At 44.6% G+C, this 26985-nt stretch overlaps 1 protein-coding gene across 6 annotated transcripts in view; it reads left to right on the top strand.

The window, feature by feature from the left end:
- The window catches only part of NAV1 (neuron navigator 1), a 678674-nt gene that overhangs the window by 126425 nt on the left and 525264 nt on the right, over nt 1-26985 (top strand). For 4 of the 6 annotated variants that reach the window (XM_078644181.1, XM_078644180.1, XM_078644179.1 and 1 more), the window contains exon 4: nt 24929-25645. The exons of the other annotated variants lie outside the window; for them this stretch is intronic. In XM_078644181.1, the coding sequence (XP_078500307.1) occupies nt 24929-25645 (717 nt within the window). The remainder of the gene's footprint in view (nt 1-24928; nt 25646-26985) is intronic. 6 annotated transcript variants of the gene reach the window in all.

Raw genomic sequence — 26985 nt, 5'->3', positions numbered from 1 at the left:
CAAGGCCTCACATCCTGCTGGTAGGCCAGAAGCAATATCACCAACAGCCCCATGAGGAATTAGGAACTTCATACAAACATCTGGGCCTAGGGATGGCTACCCAAAATGCAGTGACTCATTGCCACTAACCTAGAACACCTGCTATCATGTCACTCAGATATTAATGACATATTTACCGCCACACTGACAAAATAACTGCAAGCAGTCAAAACAGACCTCTTCAATCAGGATGGCCAGAGATATCTAGGCCTGAGGTGAAATAGTCTATAGCAATTAGCTTCCATTTCAAAGTGACACTCCGATGCTGAAGAATCCCAGACAACTCAGTGGGCACTAATGGAGGAAATGGAAGGTAAATGTGAAGGCCTAGAAGATAGATGAGGTGCAAACATGGTAGCATTCTTTGAAAGACTAAGTAAGTGGCGAGCGAGGGAAGCCCCAGGAAATCAGCATTGTATGGGTGCACAGAGTGGCTCTCCCCACTTGGAATCCGGCAACTGACCAAGGGACACACTAGCAAAATGGAGCTCCTTGGAGATGAAGAAATTCTTAAGGCAGTAAGTCAACAGGTAGCGATCGACTTTGAGGACTGCATGATGTATTTCTTCCAAGATATCTTCCAGGCCACCCTGGCTAGCAGACAGCTTCATCCAAAGACAAGACTGAGCTCAGAAATAGGCAGATCAGGTAGCAATGAACCTTCCAGATTGCCTTCATCTGCACGATGAAAGACAAGTCCCATACAGTCGGGTTCATATTGGAAGGCAGGGAGTGCTTGGGTCTAATGACAGCGGATTATCCATTGTTATTCCAAGATGGGCACTATTGGGCAGATGGGAGTCAATGCAAGGTGAGAAAAGATGACCCACAGCACCATTGAAGGAGGAACGGTTGAACACATCTCCCAAGTGGCATGTCAGATGGAGGGGATCCCCCGTCCCCCAAGTGATAAGCCTTCTGGTGCTAACCAGGAAATAGTAAGAGTTTACTTGTTTTAAATTGTTTTATACACTTTAAGTAAAGGGAGAGGATGAAGTAGCTGACCTCAGACATGTTGTCTCCTACACACCTGTTGTTGCATACCCTTAAATAAATGGTTATTTTAACGTTTAAGCAGCGGTGAAGATGCGGAGGAAGGGATATAGTGAACAGAAAACATGACCATAACAAACACACCCACCGAGCTCAGGGACTGAGCCTTAGTTAGGACCTTAGGCCCAGAATCCAACACTGACCTGTAGCTCCTGTCATTGAATGTGCAGGGTCTAAATTCCCTGATTAAAATCAGTGCAGTGGTCATTTACACCTTTTTCTATGAGTTCTCAAACGAACCGAGCTCTCTTTAGGACATTTTGAAGGCATGGCTCTTTGTCTCCAGCATTTTTTCTTTCAGCTCAGCTGAAGGACGTTAGCACCAAGACGCAACGGCATTCGTGCGTTTTACATAAACCTTACTTACTTACTCACACAGTGTCATGAGTGATAGCAAGGGAACTGCCAGACATAGCATGTATTTCTGAAACACATCTGCTCATGAAAGTAATGCCACACAAAACAATTCCAAGCAACATCAAGGGACAGGGAAGTATTGCAGGGTCCTTATAGTCTTCTACAGATTGCTACCTATGGATGCAATGGAAACAGTTGAGAAGGGAGATATTTAATTGTTACAGGCAAATTGTGTGTGAACAACGTTACAGTACTTGTGTTCTATGCACCAAATGTGCAGCAAGATCCCCATTTTCTCCAGAACCTAAATATCATCAATGAAAAAGCTTGTGGAGAGGTGATGTGAGAGGGGAATTGTATTCTTGTGCATAATCCCAAGCTTGATAGGCACCCCATGGGCAGATATTTGGGAGGGATGATCTGAAGGCCCCTCAAGTCGTACAAGTCTCAGCTGGGATTTGTAAAAGTTTGGCATAAAACACGATCACTGGAGAAGGAGAACTCTTTGTTTTCACACAGCCAAAGATTCTACTTCTATGATCAATGTGGCCTGGAGCATGAGCATACTGCTAGCCCAAATAATTAAGATTGATATTGGACTCGTGGACATCTCAGACCCTGCTTCCATAATATTGGATTTCACTTTTTCGGGGAAAGGCATAGATCTAAAATACCTGGTGGTCTGAGACAGAATGCGATTCAGGAATACTTTAAAAGTACACAAACCTACCCCAAGCTATTTGGGATGCCTTCAAGGTAGTGCTTCAGCGCAAAGTGATATTTATTATGGCATACCAGCTTCACAACTGGTCTTTCACCAAAACCAGCTAGAAGAGGAACTAAGAGACTAAGAAAATAAGGAAAAGATAACTCCGGTATTAATGATGGAAGTGACAAGGCTGAGGAGTCATCTAGATTTACTGCTAACAGAACATTTGGATAGAGCACTACTGCACCGAAAACAAAAATTCTATGAACAAGCAAAGAATCTGATAAGCGATTGGAAGCCCGATTGCACCACTACAAGTTATCTACTTGAATAGAAAATGTACATTTAAAAATAGCTCGGTATCCATAACAGAAAAAGTCAAATGGGATGCATTTCATGCATTTTATAGGGACCTGTACCATACCTCATGGTCAATAAGACTTGACCTAGAGAGGAAGATCTCAGAAGGTGAGGTAGCATTAGTTACTAAAATCCTCCCACCCTATAAAGCACCAGGTCTGGATGGTTTCATGAATGTCTTCTACAAAAGATTCCATTCACTGTTGGCCTCACACTTAACCACTTGTTATAAATCACTTCCCTAGTCTGGTAGAGTCACTGATTCTATAGGAGAAGCATATCTAATTGTATTACATAAAGTGGGCAATGCGCATCTTACTGATGCATATCACTGCTTATTGAGGACTTAATGATATATGTGAAAGTGCTGGTCAACAGATTAGAGAGGTGGATCCCTATCAATCAGGTTCATTAGAAACAGCAGGACCCTTGAAAACAGTAGGCAGGCCCTGCACCTTAGTGAATAATCCAATAGGAGATTCATCCAAATATTAATCCTCATGGTCGACGTGGAGAAGAAGCTTCACTGCATGGAGGGGGCATTCTTGCAGCAAGTTTTTGGGAGGATTGGAATGGGTCCCTATGTGCAGAGGTATATATGGCCTGTATGGCCTGAATACGCCCCCACCCCGTGACATTGAGAAGTACTATATGGTAGTGCAATTACAGATGGTCTTTAAGTGGGCCCTCAGGGAAACAGAAATACTGGCCCGACATGGAATGGAAAATACTGGGAAGGACCCCTCGGAAGGGTTATGTTAACTTAGGTGAGCAAGACTAGCCTTGGCATATGTATCAGATGAAATCTGTAGGTCAGGGAAGTATGGGACATTCTTACCAAAGTCAGAAGTTTTTGCCGGACACAAACTGGACACGGGATTGCATACGTGAGAATCTTGGTGCAAACTTTGTAACCAGTGACCAAAATACTAATCGTTTAAAAGAGAATTTCAACCTCCTTTGGTGTCTCACCTAAAGACAAATAATACATCAAACTAGCAGGACTAGCATGGGTAAAAAGGAAGAGAGGTTTAAGAAAGAAACAGACACTGTACAATAAATGGCTTCGGGAAATAAGTTTTAAAAAAAATTTGAGATCCCACTGTATACTTACTGGTTTGTTTCTTTTGGCAAGCAATATTATACAAAAATTAATGGAGTGGAAGCAGAACGAAACTACTGATAAGCTTAGCATGGCACCTACATTATTAAGAACTGATAGGGGAACATTGTGGAGGTGTCGTTATTTTAAGTGGAAAGCATTCAAATTGAAACTCTATATTCTGCAAATCCTTTATTTAATAGATTGGCGAAATACCACGTACTAAGACCCGGAAGCTGATTTATTTACCTTTTTTTGTACAGTACTGAAAGTCTCAAAGGAAAGAGCACGTGCACGTAATGCAGATGGTGAATTATTAGCTCTATATTTTATCTCTATATTTGGAGCAGGCACCTGTCGAATGACAGTAGTTGGTGAAGCCTTGACAGAGGAAAGCCTTTTTGAATTGTATAACCCTAATGAAAGGCAGGGGAGCAGACTTAACCTGTGGATTTGTACGCCGTCATAAAGAACACGATTGAGATGGTCTTCATCATCTCTCCTACCAGAGCGGAAAGGATAATAATGCTCTTATCTGGGTTCAGCATGGGGGAAGAGGCACCCATCTCCAAACCCAAATTAGAAGATATTAGATGTTGTGGCACTTGGTAACAGGTGTCCAGGTGCATGGAAACTGAAAGAGAAGTAGTTATGCAATGTGACAGGTAAGGCTTACAGGTACACTTTACCTTCATGGCTGTGACTATCAACATATCCAACTACAATATCCTTAGCAGTGGCGCCAATTTTCCTCGGCTTTCCTTCTAAAGTACAATGTATGTTTATTTGTATGTATGTATGTATGTATATATATGTATATATGTATGTGGTGGTTATTTAGTGCAGACTTAACCAAAAGGTAGTAGGGAACTGTACAGGGTCAAAGTCAAGGAGTGATAGGAGAGGTAGCTGGTTGTGATGTACTGTTCTTGAAAGAGGTTCGTCCTCAACTCTTTCCTAGATTGGAGCAGCATTGGGGTGGTCCCAATGGATATAGGTATGTTGTTCCAGATCCTGGATGCATAGATGGAGAAGGTCTGCTGCCTTGATCATTCCTATTTACACTTCTTAGTCTGCAGTATGATGGTGTCCTAGCAGCAGGTGTGCTGAGAAACCACCACAGAAGGGGTGTTTGTTTGCTAGATAGGTGGGGTGCTGGCAGTTAAGAAATTACTGTATTTATTCAGGACCTGGATGAGATGTGCTGCAGCATGTAGGATGCCTTCAAGGGATGCCATGGGGCAGGGCATTGCCATCGATCAGATGAAAGATTACGAGGTCTTAAACAGCAGTTTTGCAGTTGTTTCTGGAAAATACTGTTTCATCGTCTTTCTGAGAGAGAGAGATGGTACCAGATTGTCTTTGTTTCTGGATCTATTGCTTGAGGGTGAGATTGGTGCCCAGTGTGAATCCAAGTATCTTGTCATTCAGTGAAAGTTGGGCATAAAGCTCCCCAAGAATCTGCCCTTCAATTTCAGGATGCTTTAGAATTATTCATTCTAAATATTATCTCAATGGAATCACCCCTATTGCATGCATTTATCATATGTTAATGCACCTCTTGCATGATCTGAACATTATCTAATTTCATTTAAGCTTGATTTACCCAGAGTGACCCTAAGGTCTCATGTAATATTCCCAAACTAAAAAAGAATTGGCAAGACACAAACCCAAAAATATTAGCTGCTTAGTCTAGTAAACATTTCAAGCAATGTTTTACTCTAAAGGGGAGAATACATTTAGATGACACTTTAACATATTTTACTTAAATCTTGAATTATGGTTTAAATCCAATTTCTTCTATGTATCTAAAGAAAACCTCACTTTACCACAAAAAAAGGTTTCTCTTTTTCTCCAGTGTTAGTCAAACTAAAACTAGAAACTAGACAAGCAGAAAAGTGCTGGTGAAGTGCTTACCAAAATGATTTAAAAGTCATTCTATTACAAATTGCGGAAAACAAATAGAAGTTAGGAGAGGTCAAATCATAATCAGGGCATTGCCTAAGCTTCTTTTCATGGAATTAATTAATTAAAAATTCCCATTACTATGTCAAATAATGCCCCTTTCTCAGCCACATTGTGCTAGCAGCTAGCCTATTTTTTCAAATAAAATATTGACATCAGGCATTCTAGTACATCAGAATCAATTTCTGCCTCTGACTGGATTGATTAATTAGTTATAGCATGGAAAAAATCATGGAAAGAGCAAGGGATAGCACAGGGGGTTTATCCCGTTCCCTAAATTGGTGCTAGACTTAAACAATGTGGACGCACCCACTATGTGTAATTATTACAATCACTGTTTGTAGTATGAACATGGACCCATTAGGTGTTATTAAAAGACTCCTCACACACCAAGGGAAGAGGTGTGGCGCCGCGGCCAGGGCGACTGACGCTGGAATCTGGGGACCACGGTTCGATCCCCGGCTCCGGCGGCAGGTTAGCCCAGCACCATGTGACTCTGGGCAATAGCTCGCTTAATCTTCCCGACGGCCCCCCAGCGCCTAGAGACCCTTACGGGTGATTGTGCGCTTTACAAATGTGGACTTTACTTTACTTTACCTAGTTGGTGTCATGCTTCATCATTGTGGTCCCAACCGGGCGGCCAAGTGCCCCTCGGTTGTACTACGACACCTGAATGCAGCGGAGCTGGTGTTGTGCAAATATGCGATGTGAGATGAATTACTAAAGTTAAAAATATCTCTTTGAATCCTTGCCTCAAATTTTAATATTGGCGACTCAGGATATGGTTAGAAGTAGTATGTGTAGTGCAACTATCCATGGATTATTACCATTAGTTGACTATGTGTGGCGGTCTACATGTTTCAGTCCGTTTAAAAAGTGAAAGGGCTTTCGTCAGGACCAGTGAGTGATTAGTGAGTGGCAAAGGTGAAAGTTGCCACATGAAAACCTGTGCGGTACCTACATACACACTAAGATGTGTGGTGTAAGTGTCGGCGTACTCACTGACACTTGAAAAATAACACTATTTTAAGGTAGGTGGCAGATTATCGAGGCACGGGGGGTTCTCCTCTGACATCCCAATTTGGTCTCGGTGAGTGTCCCTCTACAAACCTGTATCGTCCCCCGTAGTCCCGGCTGGTGCTGGACTACGGGGGAAGATACCTTCAAATAGTGTTATTTCACCTTTACCACTCACTAATCACTCACTGGTCCTGACAAAATACCTTTCACTTTTTAAATTGGCTGAAACATGTAGACCGCCACACATAGTCAACTAACAATGGTGCGGACGGCGCCCAGCCGGGCGCCTATGGGGAGCCCATTTTCTGTATGTAGGCTGCATGCAGCCTACATAGAGAAAATACAGAGTGCACATGACTGGTCAGTCAGGGCACACAGCATTGGCAAGCCACTTCTCCCCGACACGCCCACCCGCCCTCCCCCAAGCTGGCATACCATTCTGCTTTCTCGCTGCGGGCGGGGCTGCTCTGAGAGCAGGGGAGGAGTGGTGTGCCTGCCCACTCCCGAGTGGGCCGCGCAAACCAGTCAGGCACACTCTCACTTTTCCAGGCAGGCTGCAATGCAGCCTACATGGAGAAAATGGCCTCCCCGTAAGCCTCTGGCTGGACGGCGTCCTGACCAATCACATTGCTGCTTGCAGCGTTGTGATTGGCTTAGGAGAGGGAGGGAGCCTGGCTGCCTGTTTCTGCTTTCTGTTCCAGGAGAGCAGAAGAAGATGCGTGACCTGGCCAGTGCAACGTTAAGTTTATAATATATCTTTTTTTAATTATTGAATTAAACTTGCCCTCCTGGTGTGACCCCCCGTGCAACCTTCCTGAGCGACCCCCGCACACCCAACCATGAGTAATACCAGCCGCGACTGACTCCTAGGTATCTGTCCAGTGGCGGCTGGTACGAATCAGGGGTAGAGGGGTGCGGGATGAGGGGGTATAAAAAAGAGAGCGGAAAACTTACCTGATCGCCACGTCTCTCCTCCGTCACTCCGCTGCCGTCTCTCCCATCCGACCAGAACGGGAAGCACTGCGACTCCCCAAAGCCAATCACAACGGTGCAATGCAGTGTTGGGATTGGTCTGAGCGCCCTGGTTCGGCGCTCAGGAAGGATCTGGGATCCTGGGCATGTTTCTCACCCAGGCTGTAACGCAACCTGGGTTGAGAACATACAAAGTGCCAGGGGCGGCTGGTGACATTTGAAAGTGGTGAGGTGTAAATACTGCACTGTGGCGAGCGCGCGCAGCGAGCGAGGCCCAACCACCTATGGGGGATTCAGGGGTTCTCCCACGAGAACATTTTGAAAAAAGAGTGGGCAAATGGTGCATTCTCAAGCACATTTGAGAAAGAGGTATCTTGGCCAATACATCTCTGGGAGTAGCCAGACAAGTCTCTTTGACATCTCTCTCCCTGCATTTGCATAGGCACAGTCACCCTGCACTCATAGACCCATTACTCACCCTTCCCTGACACATCACTAAGCCAGCATTCACCCATCCACATCACTCACACAGGCACACTGCTCAACCTGCACTCACACAGACATCACTCACCCTGGACTCACACAGGCACACTGCTCACCCTGCGCTTACACAGACATCACCAACCCTGCACTGTCACAGACATCACTCACCCTGGACTCACACAGGCACACTGCTCACCCTGCGTTCACACAGACATCACCGACCCTGCACTGTCACAGACATCACTCACACAGGCACACTGCTGACCCTGAGCTCACACAGACATCACTCACCCAGGACTCACACAGGCACACTGCTCACCCTATACTCACACAGACATCACTCACCCTGGACTCACACAGGCACACTGCTCACCCCGCACTCACACAGACATCACTCACCCTTCAATGCACTGCACTCAATAGGTTTCATGTCTTTCAGCCTGTCTAGGCCCGACATTGCCTGGTGACAGACTCCAGTACATAACACCACGTCAGCTGGGGCCTCTGAGCAGCTGGGGGTGCTCAGCACAGACCCAAGAATGCAAGCAGCCCCCCCACAGACACTGGTGTTATTGTAGGCTGTTCGTCACTGCAACAGCCTACACTGCAAAGGAAAGTGGGTTTAGATGCAGCAGCCAGAATAGAACCGTGGGTCAATGCGCCTGTTGCAGTGTGTAGCGTTTTTGGCTGTCGAATGGGGGATATCGAATTCCATCTAACTACGGCGGTATAGGGAAACAATACAGGTGGTGAACGTGTTGTGACAGCAGATGACCGTCAGTGTAGTGCTGCACAGGACTCGGAGCCGTCCGGTTAACTCAGGCCCAAGGACCTCCCAATAAACACAACCGAGAAGGGCGTGTGCCACTAACCAGTACCACAGCTTGTATGCAGACAGAGGAGCCTGTGTGCTCGGTCCTATCCACCGTTCATGACACCTCGATCAACGCTGTGCTACACTTAAAACCGTCAGGTTTCTTCAGTCCCAAGAGATGCACAATAAACACACCCATACCAATCCATAGAGCCGTGAAGTAATCTCAGGCTCAAGAGTCGCACAATAAACATACCCAATGAAGGCCTGCTTAGCTAAACTGTACCACAACATGTTTGAAAACAGAGGAACCTGTGCGCTCGCTCTAGTCTTCTGCTCATTGCACACAGTCACGGCTCGCAGTGCTCGCGAGGGGGGGTGGCGGGGGGTTGCGGGGGGAGTGGGTCGCGGTGGGGGGTGCGCCAAGGGAGAATAACATTGAGAAAACTTACCTGACCGCCTCTGCTCCTGGTCCGCGTTGGCGCCTCATCTTCAAACAGGAACAGCAGTATTGAGTGGCAACCCCTAAGCCAATCTGCAGCGCCAGGGCACAGTTACTCCTCGCCCGCAGCACGCCCATTAGGAGACCGAGGGGCTCCTAATGGGCATGCGCTAACAAGTAAAAACACAAGTGCGCATGAGTGGGCACGGGGCGAAAATTCGCCCTCCGTCCCCACTCATGCGCACTTGTGTTGTGCTGCTGCCTGCTGCTCCCATGTCTGACAATGCATGTCAGTCAACATGACGCCAGACAGCCCACCCCTTTCAGTCTCTGTATGGGGTTGGCGGTCTGACGTCATGCTGACTGGCATGCATTGTCAGTTCTCCCTCGGCGTCGGTCTTTGAACTTAGGTAAACTATTCAGTTTACTTAAGTTCAGAAACGTCGGAGCTGCGGGCGGCTGCGGGCGGGGGTGCTACGCCCCCACGCCCCAATGGATGCACTGCGCCTGCAAAGTGCGCACAACTGTTTTGCCGGCCCAAAACATTCATGCGCAATTGGAGTGAGCAAACCACTCCTCCCCCTGCTTTTGTGTCATCCGAGCAGCCTCACCCCGCCCGCAAAGTTGCTGCAGCAGGAACACATAAAATGATATCATTGCGCACAGGACTCAAATATGGGCACATCTAACTCAGTGTATTGTGCGGCGGAAAATACTACGCTGATGAGGAAGCTTGCAAAAGTCTCAGCCACTTAATTGTTTGGGGTTAATACTAATGTATCTTAAACATTGGACATTGGATGCAACTGTTGTGCGCTACATTACCCTAAAATAGATTTAGGCAGCACTCTTTGGGTATTTCTGTAATTTGATAAGCACAATAACAGGACAATCTCGCCATGTATGTATGTAGTAGTAATTTGATCTGGCACGAATAGCACCACCAGTACCCTAAAGAGCATTGTCTTAATAGTATAGAAATAAAGGACCAATAGTTTCTATTGATCTAGGACTACAAAATGCAGCGAACACCAACCTATACAGTGTTAGTTCAAATGATATACTACCAAAATGTCTACCAAATCTGAAATCCCCTCTGTCAGCTAGGGTCTCATGTGTTTGTTTCTTATGCACACGATTAGCCCAAGCATGAGTTCAATTTAATACAAATGAACAGAAATGGTCATTGCCTCAAAAGTGTGCCCCTCAGTGCAAATAGTTTAGCTTGAAGGTGTTTGGAAACCAGGAAAGCCCATATTTGGGTTCTATGTTTAAATGGGAGTCCTAAAAATCATGTCTTAAGATGTTTAAACGAACACACCCTTTCATAAAGTTCTGCTATGGAAAAGTTTTATAATATAAACCTTCAAATGAAGAATTGTATAAAAACGATAAAAGGATATTTTAAATCCTGTCCATTCATTGTACCTAAAAAATAATAATAATACATACATGTGGCTCCCTCCTACATCTTAAAATGTGTTTAAAATACAGAGCACGTCCCCTAACTGCATGGCAGACAGCACAATCCATAACTCATGAGATGTATGAATAGTGAAGTAAAAGTTTCCTTTCCCATTAACGTAGAAGTGGAAATGGAAATCCAAGCAGTGAGTTGTAAGCCCGTTTAAGTCATATACATATCAATGCAGTCACATGAGCGTCGTGGGTGCAGTGTGGGAGCCTGCTTGTATCACCAGACCACTGTGACTATCCATGTGTGACTCATGGGAGCCAATAGATACTAGCAATGCCCCCCCCCCCCCACACCTCCCCCACAGCTCCTTTGTTATGAACGGAGGGCTGGGCTGAAACTAGCCGCGCGCACTTCCCCGGCCCTCAACACTTCCTGTAAGTCATCACAGTGAATCACCAAATGTGCAGAGGGAAAAGTATGAGCATACATTTGCAGGACCATTATGGCCCCACCCTATGCAACTGTGCATCCATATCCGAGTCGGTCCCATGTTCTTGCCTGCATCTTCTTAGAAGTTTGCAGCTTTTTATCTGGGGCTTACACTACAAATGACCCATGCTTCCAAAAACTGCCACATGCATATGATGTGTAGCTGCGCGAGGCACTGCCAGGTAGTAACCCGGGGAGACTTCTACCCTGCATATGCCAGGGGTGAACTCAAAACTGTTACTAGGCCAGTTTTTGGGTAAACAACCCGATGAGGGCTCCTTGGAGCTCCAAAAAGTGCACGTGGCCTTTTATGTGTCCAATTACCCGTCTATTTAAACTGACTACGACTATACAACCAGACATTTCAATTGAATTTTTAGGAAAGTGGGAAATCCAAGAGTGCACGTAATATTTAAACCACGTTTTATTGATCTATCAGTTACTTTCAGAACTTGCAATTCGTCAAGCTGTTTGGTATTTGACAGATTTTGTTGGTGCATGCAAATGCATAATTATGTAGTACGCTTTTCGGTGCCTTCCTCTCAGGCAAACCCATTTCTCAGGCGAGATACAGTAACATCACAACGTCTTTGTAGGCCAAAGAATAAGCGATGCTGACCCCTGCAAACCATGCTTAAGTACCAATAGCAAAATGATGCCTTGGACTTAAGTAGAACAAAAATTATTTCAAGAATGGGATCACTTAATTATCTCATTCTATACCTGATGTATTGTATGAATCTAATTCTTATGTTTCATTTCACAGATAACCCCACCCTGCACAAAGAACACCTAATATTTTTCTTTTGATTTTCAATTTATTTTGAAAGAAAAAATAGATTTTTTATTTATTTAAATAAATAAAAAATAAATAAAAAATAGATTTTTTATTTATTTAAATAAAAAATCTATTTTTTCTTTCAAAATAAATTGAAAATCAAAAGAAAAATATTAGGTGTTCTTTGTGCAGGGTGGGGTTATCTGTGAAATGAAACATAAGAATTAGATTCATACAAATACATCAGGTATAGAATGAGATAATTAAGTGATCCCATTCTTGAAATAATTTTTGTTCTACTTAAGTCCAAGGCATCATTTTGTTTTATAAAATTGTATATACCCAGATGCCATAGGTTTACCGGGTTACCCCTGTTGTTTAAGGAGTAAGTACCAATAGCAGACAACTTTTTTACCACGGTGCATGATGGGGCCCAACTAATATAAGGATTACATTTAAACAATCAACCATTTTATGTTATTTATATCTACCGCCACTCAAAATAAAAATTCAAAATAACATAATAATTGAGAAGAACATATTTAGTTATTTGTCATGATCTCACCAGATCCCCCTCTAGGATTCTTTGCCAAGAGTTGGGATCCCTACCTGCCCCCGGCCTTTGTCCAACAAGGTTCTAAAAACAGAGTTTAAAAATTGGGGCAAAATCTATATTGAACTTCTTGAATCTAAACTAATGACTTGGTCTCTCTTATGGGAAAACATGCTACAGCAATAATGTAATTTATCCCACACTCTCTCAGTAGAGCCTAACCCAGTCTCACGAACAATATTCTTAACTTATTATATTTAAAAATGAATCAAAATATTGTATTGGTGAATGGTAAACTTAGCACACAAACAGCTAAAACTGCCTTTTGAAGGAAACACGTGCTACTTCCTTTGGTAACAATTTACACTTAAAATCAATAATGCAATTAAATCCAGCTCAATATGGAACGTAGGTATATTTCATTTTTCAACAATGGTTATGAAATATTCCCATTTTTCATCTTGAGTTGAGTAAAACAGCATTATTTCTGTTAGACTGTGAATGGTTATTGAATGCAAGTCAAACCTGTAGTCAGTAGGTGCATGCAAACCAGTTACGTTGCCCTTCTTCTGGTGGGTCCTAATATTTCCTATATGGCAATATGGTTAGTTTGAGACTGTTCTGCCTTACATTCTCCCAGTGTCTACCCCGGAGCAGTCCTTTCCCATATTGGTCATCTTTTTAAGATTTCAAACTCACCATTGTCATTCTCCCACCAAATGAAGGAATGTAAAGAGGCCAGGTGTAGTCGATATCTCACTTAATCATGCTATGACTTGGCACAGAGTGTCTTGTTTTAAGGGTGGTTACATAACCAAATTTGCATTTTTTGTGAAAGGTTGCTTTGCCTCAAAAGGCAACAGGGAGCAAAATGGGGATGAATGAGTAAATCACCCAAATCTGATTGAGTGAAATTGTTTCATGGATGGCGCGTCTTGAACAACGATCTTCAGGGAGGTGCAGAGCGAATCTTGGATTGGGTCTAGCAAAGTCTCAAGAGCGCCTACTGTTGTTCCTTGTAGTTTTGTAGATGGACGATTCTTCAATAGAAATGGGGTCCACCGCTCAGATGTTACCTGATGAAAATATTGTGTGAAGAAGGGTAAAGAAAAGTACAACCCCTCTCCTGTGTCTCCCTAGTCTTTCCTCAGGATATTAATGCAATCCCTCGGATATTATGTATGCCCATAATAGTGTGAGACAATGTGAACCCTATTGTGGTTTCAGGATGCTGGGATCAAAATCAGGAATGAAACATAATCTTAGTTGTGAACACTAATTGGATTACTGCACTGGCCTGAAAGAACCCCTGTTACGACTAAAATTCTCTTTTTGTAAGATGCTATTAATGCATTTACTGCCATGACAAATCTACCAGCCTACTACTATTGCATGTTTTTGATGACAGTACAGGTGAGAAAGTGGAATCCTCCAATTTATCGTGATATAAAGAACCTATACTCCTTTACAAGAATATTCCTTGGCAACCGACTCAGCCGTTTAGCAGTGAAGCCAAGTTGCATTCAATTTGCTAAGTGATAATTGAGAAGGTGTTTTTCTGACGGATATCCATTTTAATATGCTTCTTCATGCTGAATCTTTCATTCTCAATAACATTTGTATGTATATTAAATATAGAAAATTGTGTATTTATCTTTGTCTGGGTAAATGTAAAGAAGGGGTCCTGATGGAAGCTTAGAAAGTGGGCTCTGTTTGCCCCAATAACGCTTGTAAACAAAAACCTTAACTGGTTGTAGTGAGCCCTTCATACCGATGTATCCCAATGTGACTGCACCTGATACACCCCTGTGGTATCTCTAAGGCAAGGTGACTGTGAATCCCTCAACTTATTTCAATGTAGTGCATATGTGCATGACTTCAATGGAGACAATGTATTCCTCATAGCACTTCCACTTCCTTTTAATCAGAAACATGTTTATGGTAAAGTTCTTCTAATACAATTCCTCAATTCTCTTCTAATTAGCTTGCTTTTTCTTACAAAGGTTGCCATGTTAATGTTTCTCTCTGCGTGGTTCATACTAACCATAGTGTCACTTAATGAACTAGTTATCAGTGTTATTTTGTCCCTCGCTCTAAACAGTGATAACACAGTGCTCTCGAAGGGTTGTATACATTTGTGCCACTTTAAAACTCCAACTTTGGAAGCATTGCAAACCTAATGAACTGCTCAAATATTACACAGCTTAAAAATAAATAAAGCAATTAGCCTGCAAAACCTTTTACTGGGGAAACGTTATCACAAGAGAATCATGAAAACTTTGCAACGTTGTGCAATGGCTAAAATAATCCGACCCAGCCAGACTGAAGAACTTCAACCTCATCCCAAATTACTCAACTATCATTCAGTTGATATTGGTTAACAGCTAATTTGATTTGTGTAGCTAAAATGAATAATTTTTGGTTCTAAGTATTAACTTCTGGATTTAGATTGCTTTAGTGTCTAAGTACTAGTCTCAAGCATATGCAATCTCATAGAAGAATGCCCCTTGCTAGCCATGCTACCTTTATTCTGACGTAGTTTGAGCTTGCTTTAGCTACTTCTGAAGTCTCACACACACTATAGGCACTTGATTTGATTTGATTTACAGTCTTATATAGCGCTTGAATCACCCTCTGGAGGGTATCTAAGCGCCTGTAAGATGCAACAGAAGTAATGGCTGTGGGCTAATCTGGGAACAGAGCTGTTTTCAAGGCTTTCCTGAATTTTCGATGGTCCTGGCATGGTCTTAAGGCAAGAGGGAGTTGATTCTATAAGAGTGGGGCTTGGTAAGATAAAGACTTGCCTCCAGTTCGTGTCTTTTTTATTCTGGGGATCTTGAGTAGAGATTTTGAGCTGGAACGCAGAGCCCAAAGAAGCCTCTCCACCAGGTAGGAGGGCCCATTTCCCCATATTGTTTTGTGAGTTAGGCAACAGATCTTGAACTTCACACGCTGTCGTATGGGCAACAAATGCAGTTGGTGAAGGAGAGGGAGAGAGGCTAATCTGTGAGGGGCGTTTAGGACTAAGCAAGTGGCAGTATTTTTTATCATCTGGAGGCGTTTTAGTGAGGGATTGTTGGCTGCAATCAGTAGGGCCTTGCAGTAGTCTAGCTTACTCAGTACTAAGGTCTGAGTCGTGGTCTTCCTGATGGAGTAGGGAAGGTAGGGGAAAGCTGTTCTCAGTAGACCCAATATGTGGAAGCATGAGCCTGCAGTGGGTGTTACGTGCTTTTTCATGGTGAGGGTCTGTTTGAGGTGAACTCCCAGGTTCTTAGCTGCAGTAGCGGGGTCGGAGCATTTCCCAGTTCCGGAGGCCACCACTGAGGTGTCCATAGAAGTGGAGCATGTCCGAAGAGCAAAACCTCTGTTTTCTTGGCATTCAGCTGGAGGCAGTTGTTTTCCATTCATTGGGATATTGCCAGCATGCCTGAAGAAAAGGTGGATTGGGCTGTCTGAGAAGTTTTGCTGAAGAAGAAAGTGAGTTGGGTGTCGTCCGCATATGATATTGGGGCGAACCCATAGTCCCTTAATAGAGCTGCCAAGGTGGCTAGGTAGATGTTGAACATAGTTGGGCTTAAGCATGATCCCTGGGGTACCCCCTTTGTTAGTTTTTGTGATTTGGACCAGAATGGTCCAAGGTTAATGGTCTGGGAGCAGTTGGAAAGGAAGCTGGTCCTCCATTCCAGGGCCACTCCTCCTATCCCTGCCTCCCTCATTCCCATGAGCAAAGTCTGGTGGTCAACCATATTGAATGCAGAGAAGAGGTCTAATAACACAAGGAGGGTGGGTTGGCTCTGATCTAGGGCAAGCCTGATGTTGTCGGTGGCGGCCACTAGGGCAGATTCTGTGGTATATTTGGGCCGAAAGCCCGATTGGGCCGGGTCCAAGTAGCCAGCTGCTTCGATATGGTCGGATAGGTGTTTGTTGACGTGTTTTTCCAGACCTTTGTTCAAATAAAGTAGGAGGGAGATGGGGTGGAGATTTGATAGATTCTCTGTGGGCATTTTGGTATTCTTCCGGATAGGGAATAACTGGGCTGCCTTCCATGAGGGCGGTAAGTGTCCTTCCTCAAGAGATTGCTTTAATATGGAACAAATGGGGTTGGATAGTATTTTTGCAAGGGAGGCAGAGATCTTGGCCAGTAGGATGTCAAGCGGGGATCCGGATTTTATTTTGCACATTATTATTTCGGTTTCCTCTTTTGTTAAGGGGGGAAATTCAGCATAGTTTTTGTATTTGATGTAGGGCTAAGGGGGGGGAGCTGTAGAGATGTCTACAGAAGGGGGATGCAATTTTGTTGTATATGGTATCAATTTTCTGTATGAAGTGGTCACTGATATTATCACATAGCAATTAGGAAAGGTCTTCTTCTGATTCACAAGCTTTGGGGTTAGTGAAAGTTTTCAGGATTTGATACATGACTTTAGGCGTGTTTTCAGCTTGGCTGAGTTGTAGGGCTATGTGGGATTTACGGACATGTTTGATGTTTTTATGATCGAGGGTGAGGGAGGCCTTATACTTTTCTTTGTTGGCTATAAGGTTGGTGTGGCGCCATTTTCTTTCAAGATTTTTGCACCCGTTTTTTTCCTTGTGGAGTTCTAAGGAGAAACAAGCTGCCTGAGTAGGTCTAGGTTTGGTAGAGCCTGCTTTTAGCTGGGCGATCAGGTCGATGGCTGCTAAAGTAGACTTGTTAAAAAAGGCTAGGCTTTCTTCAGTGTTGCTGCATGGTAGGTCTTTTATAGTTGTGAAGGCGGATGCAAAAGTGCCTGGGTTGACTTAATGCCATTGTCTATAGAGAGATTATTTTCGCAGGGTAGGATGTTGTGGTTCTCTGGGTCCCTGTAGTTGAAAATCAATAATTGCGTGGTCTGACCAGTTCACTGATTTCGGAGCTTCGCATGTGAGGAGAGGGGGATTGGAGAAGATGATATCTAAGGTGTGGCATGCTATGTGGGTTGGGCCGTTGTTGGTTTTTTTGAGGTTCAGTGTGGCATGGTCTGCTAGGAAGAGGTTTCTGCTTTGTTGAGGCTCTCACTGTGGATGTTAAAATCTCCTAATAGCAAGAAATTGCTAGAGGAGATCACGTTTGGGGCTATCAACTCCATACGTTGGAGAGAGAATTCGGCTAGAGGTCCTGGGGGGCGATAGACCAGTGCCCCTTTCCAGTTGTGTTGGGGTGAGAGATCCAATCTAAATATCATAATTTCTATCTGTTCATTGGACCGTTGTTCAAGTATAGAGATGTTTGCCCTGTTATAGATGATGGCGATCCCTCTTCCAACTTTGGTCTGCCTATCTAGTCTGAGGATTCTGTATCCTTCTGGTAGGGCAATGGTAAATGCTGGGGTACTGGCTGGTTTCAGCCAAGTCTCAGTAATAAAGCCGATAACGGGGGAGTTGGAATCAAGTAGGTCCCATATCTTGATCGCATGCTTTGGGAGGGATCTCACGTTTCCCAGGAAGCATTTCCGGTTTAACCTGGGGGAGGGCGGTTTGTTGTTAGGGGTCAGGGTTGGAACTCCATTCCCCCCCTTAGAGCCTGAGTAGGCCATTAGGGGGGTATGGTCCGGGCTGAGCTACAGCTAAGTTTGTGCTTTGATATCTGCAGTATGGGCATGAAAAGAATCCTTCTGGGTTTTGGAGGTGGTGTGTGGTATCATTGTGGCCATGATGTGATGTGTGGGGAGCAGTGATGTTTATCTCCAATTAATAAAAGCTCTGTCTTGGAGTAGACATATTTGTAATATCTGTGATGTTCACCAAGGACTGGACGTGATTGGGCAGGGTCCCTGGTGGTAGTCTAGCGCGGACGGGTGCAGACGGGCTTCGCCTGTGAACCAAATATAGTTGGGAGGCCATAGGCGCCTCGTTGGAAACCTGGAAGGCAAGGAGGAACATGTTCTAGTTATTGGATGAAACAGGATTTTCTAAATCCAGACAACCTTAAAAATAAAAAGTTTGGTCTGTCTCCTCGATGTCATCCACTCATGAGCAGAATTTACTTTGTTATCCTGGGACAGTTGACATACCAAATAGCACAGGTTCACTCTTTTGGGGTGAGATTTAGTTGTACGAGCTTGGCTCATAAAATACAATTTTTTCCTAAATCTCACTCTAAATTGAAAATACACAAATGCAATTCCATAAGACATACTTTTTCAGCTCTTTTTAGGGCATCACTGTCACTTCTTCTATGTGTTGTGGTATCATGTGATGTTTTGTTATTGTCCTCAATCGGGTTCAACCACAGCAGCAGCAACAGGTGAGCTATAATGCGCAACAGAGAAATACAAAGGAGTACTTTATGGCACAAACATTGAACTCCTCTTGCTTTAATTCTGCCAGGCTAGCTCGTGTTAACATGCAGTAGGTGCCTTATGCTACCGGTATTGAAATGGTACACATTACACTAATATGTAGGTAAAGTTATTTGAGAGTGTTAATTACACAAAGATGGACGCAGAGTGGGAGCCATTTTTCTTCGACAAAGGGATATTAAGGCAGAAATTGATTTCTGAAGTATTTAAAAAGATCAGGTTAAACTTTGGCAGGGGCTCCGTTCATTCATCGAACAGCAAGAATGTGTAAGCACAGATTATAGCTGATAGGAAACAGGTTGAACTTCTCTTCATATTCTTGAATGAGTTACAGAGAGAAATTGAAAGGTATGGCGCTCCGAGTCTATATGAAATCAGCAATCACATTAAATGTTACCACACTCCTGTACCCATAGTTGTAAGCATTGCTTGGAATAATTGTTAATCAAGCCCTTATCTCAATATTTTGAATAAAAGTATGATCCATGAAATGTGTAGGAAGACAGATAGACAAATGCAATTCCCCTTATGGAAGAAGAATTTATGCAGATCCACAATTTGTCTTTCTGCTGAGCCACTATATTATAACATTTTCTCATACTAAGTTGGAGGTCAGATATGTAAACGGAATCAGCGCTGCTACCTATTGACCAAAAGCGCTGCTTCCCATCTCAATCCAGAGACACAGCAATCTTGGAAAAAAACATGAATTCCCAACTGACTGATTGACACTAAGGGTCTGATTACGAGCTTGGCGATGCAGCGCCAGTTCCGCCCTGCCCCGCAAAACCTGTGGTTGGGCTGCCACATGTTGTGCCCCCTTACATGCACCCCAGGGCACAAAGGTACAAGGGCACCCTGATGGGCCCCTTTTGTTCCCCCCCCCTGGATTTTCATGGAGGAGGAACCACCATGAAAACATTGGTGGATGCGAAACTCCTAATATGCTTGGTGGGACAGCGGTGGTCCCGCTAAGTATTTTGATGCCTCCTGACCGCTGCAACACCACCGGAGAAGGGCCCCGTTTCTACACAAGAAGGTATTTTGTCCTGCAGATGGTCTTGTAGATTGTCAGCGTAAAAAGACCAAAACGTCGACAAACGAACCCATTTTTTATTGTACAAGAGATATCTACCCAATACATAGGAGAATTTCTGTATGAATAGATTCTAGAAGTGGGTCATTGACATGAATGATAATTAGACATTTGGTAAAAAGATTGATTGTCTTTTTCACTCATGTCTCTGTGAATATTGTCTGATACCCTTACAAGTGTATTATTTGGATTATAAACCACAACAAAAGAATACACAGGTTCCTGCTCCTTTATCTTCCCCTTTTTTATTCTTTCTATTTTGATTTAATTTCCCTTGTGATTGTATAAAATAGATTTTTAGAATTTATGTTTTCGATGTCACTGTTTGGACATTTAGAAATTATATTGTAAAATAAAACAATTCTTACATTTTAAAAAAACAATCTCTTGTTGGTATCCATAATATACAACATTCTTGTTACCCAAGCCGACAAGTGTATATTGGGTTGTCCAACCAAGATAAATAACTTTCTAAAAGAGGCATTTTCAGAATTGTGACTTAATATCTGACTTTACCACTAAAGAGACACTTAAATTACAATTCCTCACCAATCATGTGTTTCCTACACGCTCCCAATCAAGAGTTATCACTTATTAAATATAATAAGGTAACCCAGTGTTATCCTATTGGAAAGGTAGGCCTTGCAGTAGTAAAAAAGCAAGAGTTGTTCACTATCAGGACATGTAAAAGTTAAACGTAGATGTCCAAATTAAAAAATACAATGTGCTCTGCCCTATGGGCTTTTCAGAGCCTTCCTTAGGGGTGACTCATATGTATTAAAAGGGAAGGTTTAGGCCTGGCAAAAGATGTATTTTGTACTCTCTGGTTGGTAACTGTTCCTAAGAGAGAAAGGTATCACCTACTTGTTTACATAGAACATGAGTTAGAAAAGGGTGTCTATCTGTGCTTCCAGTCTGATGAAGATGGGGGAATTTCTCCCTTAGAAATTAATACCCTCACATACTTTTGCGAGTGTCATGCTTCATCATTGGGCGTTGCTCCTCGTGGGGGTTGCGCTGCTTTCCTTCACAGGCCCCGCGAGAGCGCTCTTTGTCGGAGATCTTTTAGGAGACTACGCAGTTGTGCATGTGGGTGTGTGGGCCTAAAAAGGGGGGTAGTGCGAGTGTATTAAAATTGCCCCACCGGTACCCTGAAGTAAGTTTTATTCGTAGGTAGGTGGGGTCAAAGTAAAAAGGTAATTTCGGAAAGATGAGGCACCTCTATAAACAAATATAGTAGAGGTCGAGGTGTTACTCTGCTGCTCTCAGTACCCATGTGTATTCGTGAATGTGAAGCCTGGTCGACATGTTTTGCGCTAAATGGAGGTCCCTAGTGGATCCTGGTGCCCTTCGTCAGGACCATGTGGAATAATTCCACTCTAACTTATTTCATCAAGAACCCATTGCATGCTGCTTCACAGTTGCAACGGCAAATGTCATCATTGAATACCCCAGTCACAGATACATGCCATTTGTTTGCTCCTTATCTGATCTATACATTCAGCACCTTGGGTGACTCGCACTGCCATACCATTCTTGGGCCGGGGATTCTGTACTATGTCACTGTTTCTGTTTTCAGAAGATCCACAATCGACCTCAAGTGAGCGGTTGGGCGGCACACCCTGCCGTGATCTTTGGCTTCAGGATGCTTCCCTAGATCTCTGTCTCCTAGGAGATCCATTATAGGAAGAGCATAAAACGACTATGCAGGCACTTTATTGGGGAGCTCCTGATAATCTGCGATCCCCGAGAATGGCTACCATTTTTTTTTTCATTTGCAAAGTGAAGAAATGGTTCCTCAAAACATATGTAGGAAGGTGGAGTAATGGGATTGTTTTCAATTGAATCTGCAATACTTAAAGCCTGGCGCCCCGAATATTGACACGATTCTTGAAAGGGCCTACTTAAGTTACTACGCCACTATGATCAGGGACAAAGCATGATTGTTCTACTCCCTAAACTATAAAGAGCTTACAACTAAAACTCTGCCATTCATTAGTCTATATATTGCACTAGTTGCTATAACAACCACAATCTCCAAATTGAACAGCAATTGAGGCACAAATTTCTATCTACAAGTAAACTGCTTCCTGTGGGTGCCATGGCAACATACTTAAAAGGTGCACTACTGTTGTTATTGTGCAGGCCAGGCTGTGTAAACCTCAGGCCCAAGGGGAGATGTAGGAGAGACATGTAAGTGTTGTTGTTGCGTGGAGAGTTTATTGTATGGAATCTACATCTAAACAGCATGCTTCCAGCTCTCCAAGAAAGGTGTATATGTACAATCAAAACAGAAGAGTGATGGCAGATTACAAATAACAAAGCAATAAAGATCGTGGTTGAAATGTTGGGTTTTATCACATGAGGTGTACTAGTCTGAATTGCAAATGACACTAAAATCTGCAGCAGAGTTGATACACAAGAAAGACAGGAAAATCTTTAAAAGAATTTAAGAAAACTTCTAGCACGGCTATAATTTCATGCAGCCTTGCTTAATCTGTGCATTTCAGTCGAAGAAACTTCATTGCAAAATGTGAAAATGGCATTCAAGATAGTTACAAAAAAAAGATTCTTGCTTCTATCTCATCCGATGACACCAGGGTTTCCAAAAAGCTTGATGCAGCGTAAAGAGCAGGAGGAATGTTGAAGTCCACCGAGAGGAGTAGCAACAGCAGAAAATAGTAAGACAGGTCATCAAAAGACAAATCTTTGTTAGGCCTCAAAGGGAGTGGTATGTGATCTGAAGAGCACATTTAGCAGCAGAAAAATACAGTCCAGAGGAGGTGAACTAGATAGTCAAGTGCTGGCACCACTGATGTCAGCAATGGAAATACAATGACTAACTCTGTGTGGTGGGAAGAGAAGAAATGGAGAGGAGATATCAGACTTTTCTTTTTCGGAGGGCATGATTTAGAGTTTGGCCGATGCGTTTCTCCCTCACAAAAATGATTGCTATCTCGTCTGCCCTGCTACAAGTGCCATAGGCATAACACACGTATAATAAGGCGGACTGAACATCTGTCACGTATGTGATGGAGTAACCCATTCGCCAAGCGATAAATCAGGAACTGAGTGTGGTTCAAATACCAACCATCATCTGGGAGCCGGGTTGCTGTACACCAAGAGTCGAGAGATGAGATTACTTTTGAAAGAAATGCAAGTGGACAAATAACAGAAATAATGCAGTACTTCACCACACGCCTAATAAATGCATGGAGCCCGTCTCTGCATTGGTGACAGGACAATTTCAGTGAATGAGTGGTGCGTCTCCAATGAGTATATAGTGGGGGCAAAATAGAGCTGAGAGTAAGGGGGCAGCGTGTTACTACAGGCACTGAAAAGAGCTGACTAGATGAACATGCCTGTCCTTGTTTAATGTTGGTACCTATGTGTATGTGTTCTTTCCCCCATGCACAAATACCTACTAAACACACACCAATCCTTCACTCACACACCCCATCTTTTCTGAACATGCACTAACATGCCACCTCGCCCCTCTGGTTAACCATGTATATTCTATAATATACACACACACACACACACCTCATCTCTCCGCATACACATGTATGTAACCAGCTCCTCTTTTTCCCCCGGTGTCTCGGATATATATGCACGTGGTCTCATTACCCACCTTATAAAAGCACCTTCCGCCATCTACAAATTCCCGTATCTATTTTATCTTATTCCTTCTACCACGTCCACATTATTCCCCATTTTTCAAGACAGACCCATCCACGCCCAGTCATTCTCTCTATGCCTGTCAGCCAGTCTCCCTGTCGCTGCATGTACACACATACACCCCTCCAGATGCAGCCTCTTCCCACCTAGCTCCTGCGACTGAGACGCATACGTGCACACACCCACCTTGATATGTATGCCCTCGCTGGCTTCAAACACTCACATTGCCACGGTCACCGTTTTCCATTGCTAGGTCTTAACAGGCAAACACTGCACACAAAACACACTAAATACATACATCCATGCACTCACCGTCTTATTATCCCCAACCTCGTTCCCCTCACTCACTCTCTCTCTTTAAACGCACACCCTCCATAAACAGTCACTCAGTCAATCCCTCTTCCCTCGTTATTCCTATTGCCATACACGCACCATATACAGAGACTCCGTCTCATTTCTCCCGTCACACTTATTTTCCATTAAGGAGCGGATTCTCTCTTTCCTCACTCTCTCTTGCACGCCCGCACGCACACCTTCTCCCCCCTTGACCCGCCATTCTCTCCACGCACGCCCACCCACACCTCCTTCAATACATATAGTATCCCGCTCCCCATCACACGCCTTCTCCACACGCACAGATGATCTCTCGCTCTTTCTTTTACGCACATTCAGATCGCTGCCTCCATTTACACACCGTGTGCGTGCCTCTCCCTCCCTCGCTCGCTCTCACACACGCGCACGCACACCTCCCCCTCCGCCCAGACTAGAATAGCCTTTTTTCCCTCTCGCTCGAACTGTAGCATCTTGGAGGCAGGCAGAGGGAAGGGGGCGGTGCTTGCAGCCCCGGCGCTCGTCAGGCGGGCAGGATGCTAAGAGCAGGGGCTGGTCCTGCTGCAGCGAGCCCAGCAGCGCCCGGGCTGCAGCCAGCCCACTGTGCACAGCTGCACTAGCTGCATCCTGCCCCATGCCCGCTGCAGTGGGCGCAGCCAGCCCCCGGTGCACAGCTGCAGACGCTGCAGCCAGCCCACCCGTGCACCGCTGCAGTAACTGCGGCCGTACCCCGCCCCACCCCCCGCAGAGCTGCAGTAACTACGGCCACTGCACGACCTATCCCTGCGCTTAGACGGCAGGGTTTGTGCTGGTGCTTTTGATTTGGTTCCCATTTTTATTTGATTTTTTTTTGTTTCCCCCTCTTCTCTTCTCCATTTCCACCTGCTGTGCTATCTCCTTTATTTTTCTATCCTTGTGCCTCGGACGCTGGGATTTTAAATGGTTGCGGCGCAGGAGGGATGCTTGGGACCAACCTCAAGGGCAGCCACCATGCCGTGGAGCTCGGCGGCGGCGAGGACGGGGCTGCGGATCTGAAGGGGTACCCGAAGCCGGCGGCTGACACCAAGGCCATGATGCAGAAGCGGGGCAAGGCGCCCGGCCTCCAGCGGGCCGGCGAGCTGCGCGTCTTCAAGTCGGGCAGCATGGACACCAGGCTGCCCCCCAGCTCCAACCTGCGCAAGCAGAAGTCCCTGACCAACCTGTCCTTCATGACTGACGCCGAGAAGAAGATGCAGCTTTACGAGCCCAAGTGGTGTGACGACATGTCCAAGGCGGCCCAGGGCTATGGCCGGGGGGCGCCCAAGCTGCGAGACGGCCCCACCATCTCCAAGACTCTCTCCAAATCAGAACACTCCCTCTTCCAGAGCAAGCTCGCCCCTGGCCTGGGCAAGCCCCCCTTGGCACCGTCCTCCTCCAGCATTGGCAAGCCCAGTCGGATCCCCCGAGGACCCTACGCCGAGGTGAAGCCACTCACCAAGGCCCCTGACGCGTGTGTGGCCGACGACGTCAAGTCAGATGATGACATCCTGTCAAGCAAGGCCAAGGCCCAGCAGAACCAGAACCTGGCTTCTGGAAAGGGTCAGGACGACAAGGCCTTCCTGAAGGTGGACCCCGAGCTCGTGGTGACGGTCCTGGGGGACCTGGAGCAGCTCCTCTTCAGCCAGATGCTGGGTGAGTCTTTCCAAGACCCTTTCTATATTCTTAATGTCTGCCATCATTAACACGAGGGAGGGCAGAAATGACATTAAGGGCAGTGCATGGATAGGGTGTAAGTATGCGACTGGGTCGCCACTGATGGGTGGAACGTACTAATCATATGTGGGGGTGTTCCAACTTGTAGATGAATGCTTGATTACTGATGCCACATTGGGGCATGTGGGTCATACATATTGTATAGGGTGGATTTCGTTTAGTTGTTATTAGAATCCGTTTCCCTGATATCAAAACCAGCTGCAAGAGCTGTAAGTATAGAAATGGGCGCAAGACATCATCTCTTGTCATATCCTTCTCTAGGTCAGATGGACAAATCCCGAAGGCCCACCTGGTCTCATGTAACCCCTGTTCTAATGTGTAGAGGAATCTTCGGTTGGCAACCATTCTATCATGCCATCATATTACATTTTGGTTATTTGTGCTATTGTGTTCTGTTATTTACATTTTGTATGCACCAAAACCAACATTAATGCACAGAAAAGATGCATCTGTATTTCTAACGTGCGATCTGTGACTTTGAATCTAATTGGTGGTCTAATCCTCAATATTTTGAAAATATTTAATCTTACTGAACACATTTTAATAAAATGTTGATGCTAAAACTTATATGTGATTTTTGACAGGCAATGTATCGTTTTTTGGCTTTTAAAGCTACCATAAACACTGCTTTTGCGATTATTGAAATATGATTTCTTTAGTGGCAGAGAAAGATGGTTTGAGATGAACGCGTTAATCCTATTGGCTGTTTAATGCATTACCTTGGGATTTTTAGTGCAGTTTGCTCCTTCAGTCGGTAGTATTGTGGCCCCTTTCATTGGCACGGCTCGTTGGATGGTCCATGAATGTTTAATTCGGACAGTGTTTGCTCTGATTCTTTGCAGCACAGACTGCCCGTGTGGGTTCTGTGGGAGGTGGTTTCAGGGACCTTGCGTCTGGTATGGAGGGGTTAAACGGGTCGCCTCTGCGTTCTGTTGTATATGGTGCCAGCTACGGTAATATGATGAATATAATGCACCATTCCCATTTTATTCGAGGGAAGCGAATAGTGTGGAGATGGCTGCTTGGTTCCCGTGATTCCCTCTTACTGGAGACGAGAGAGCGCCTGCAGAGTGGGGGGTCCGCCCATGCTGTCAGGGGGAAGGGGGGGGGGGGAGCCCCATGCTGTCAGTCGGGGGTCCGCCCGTGCTGTCAGTCTGGCGGCAGCTCTCATTCCCCTAGTGGAGACTGAGCACCTCTTAGCAGCACTCCACCATGGACCGTTCAGAGGAGGCATTAAGCAGTGAATTATTTTATATCAG

This window comes from Lissotriton helveticus, chromosome 5_1 (genome assembly GCF_964261635.1).
Source record: "Lissotriton helveticus chromosome 5_1, aLisHel1.1, whole genome shotgun sequence".
Taxonomy (NCBI): Eukaryota; Metazoa; Chordata; class Amphibia; order Caudata; family Salamandridae; genus Lissotriton; species Lissotriton helveticus.
This window is presented reverse-complemented; position numbering and strand designations above follow the sequence as displayed.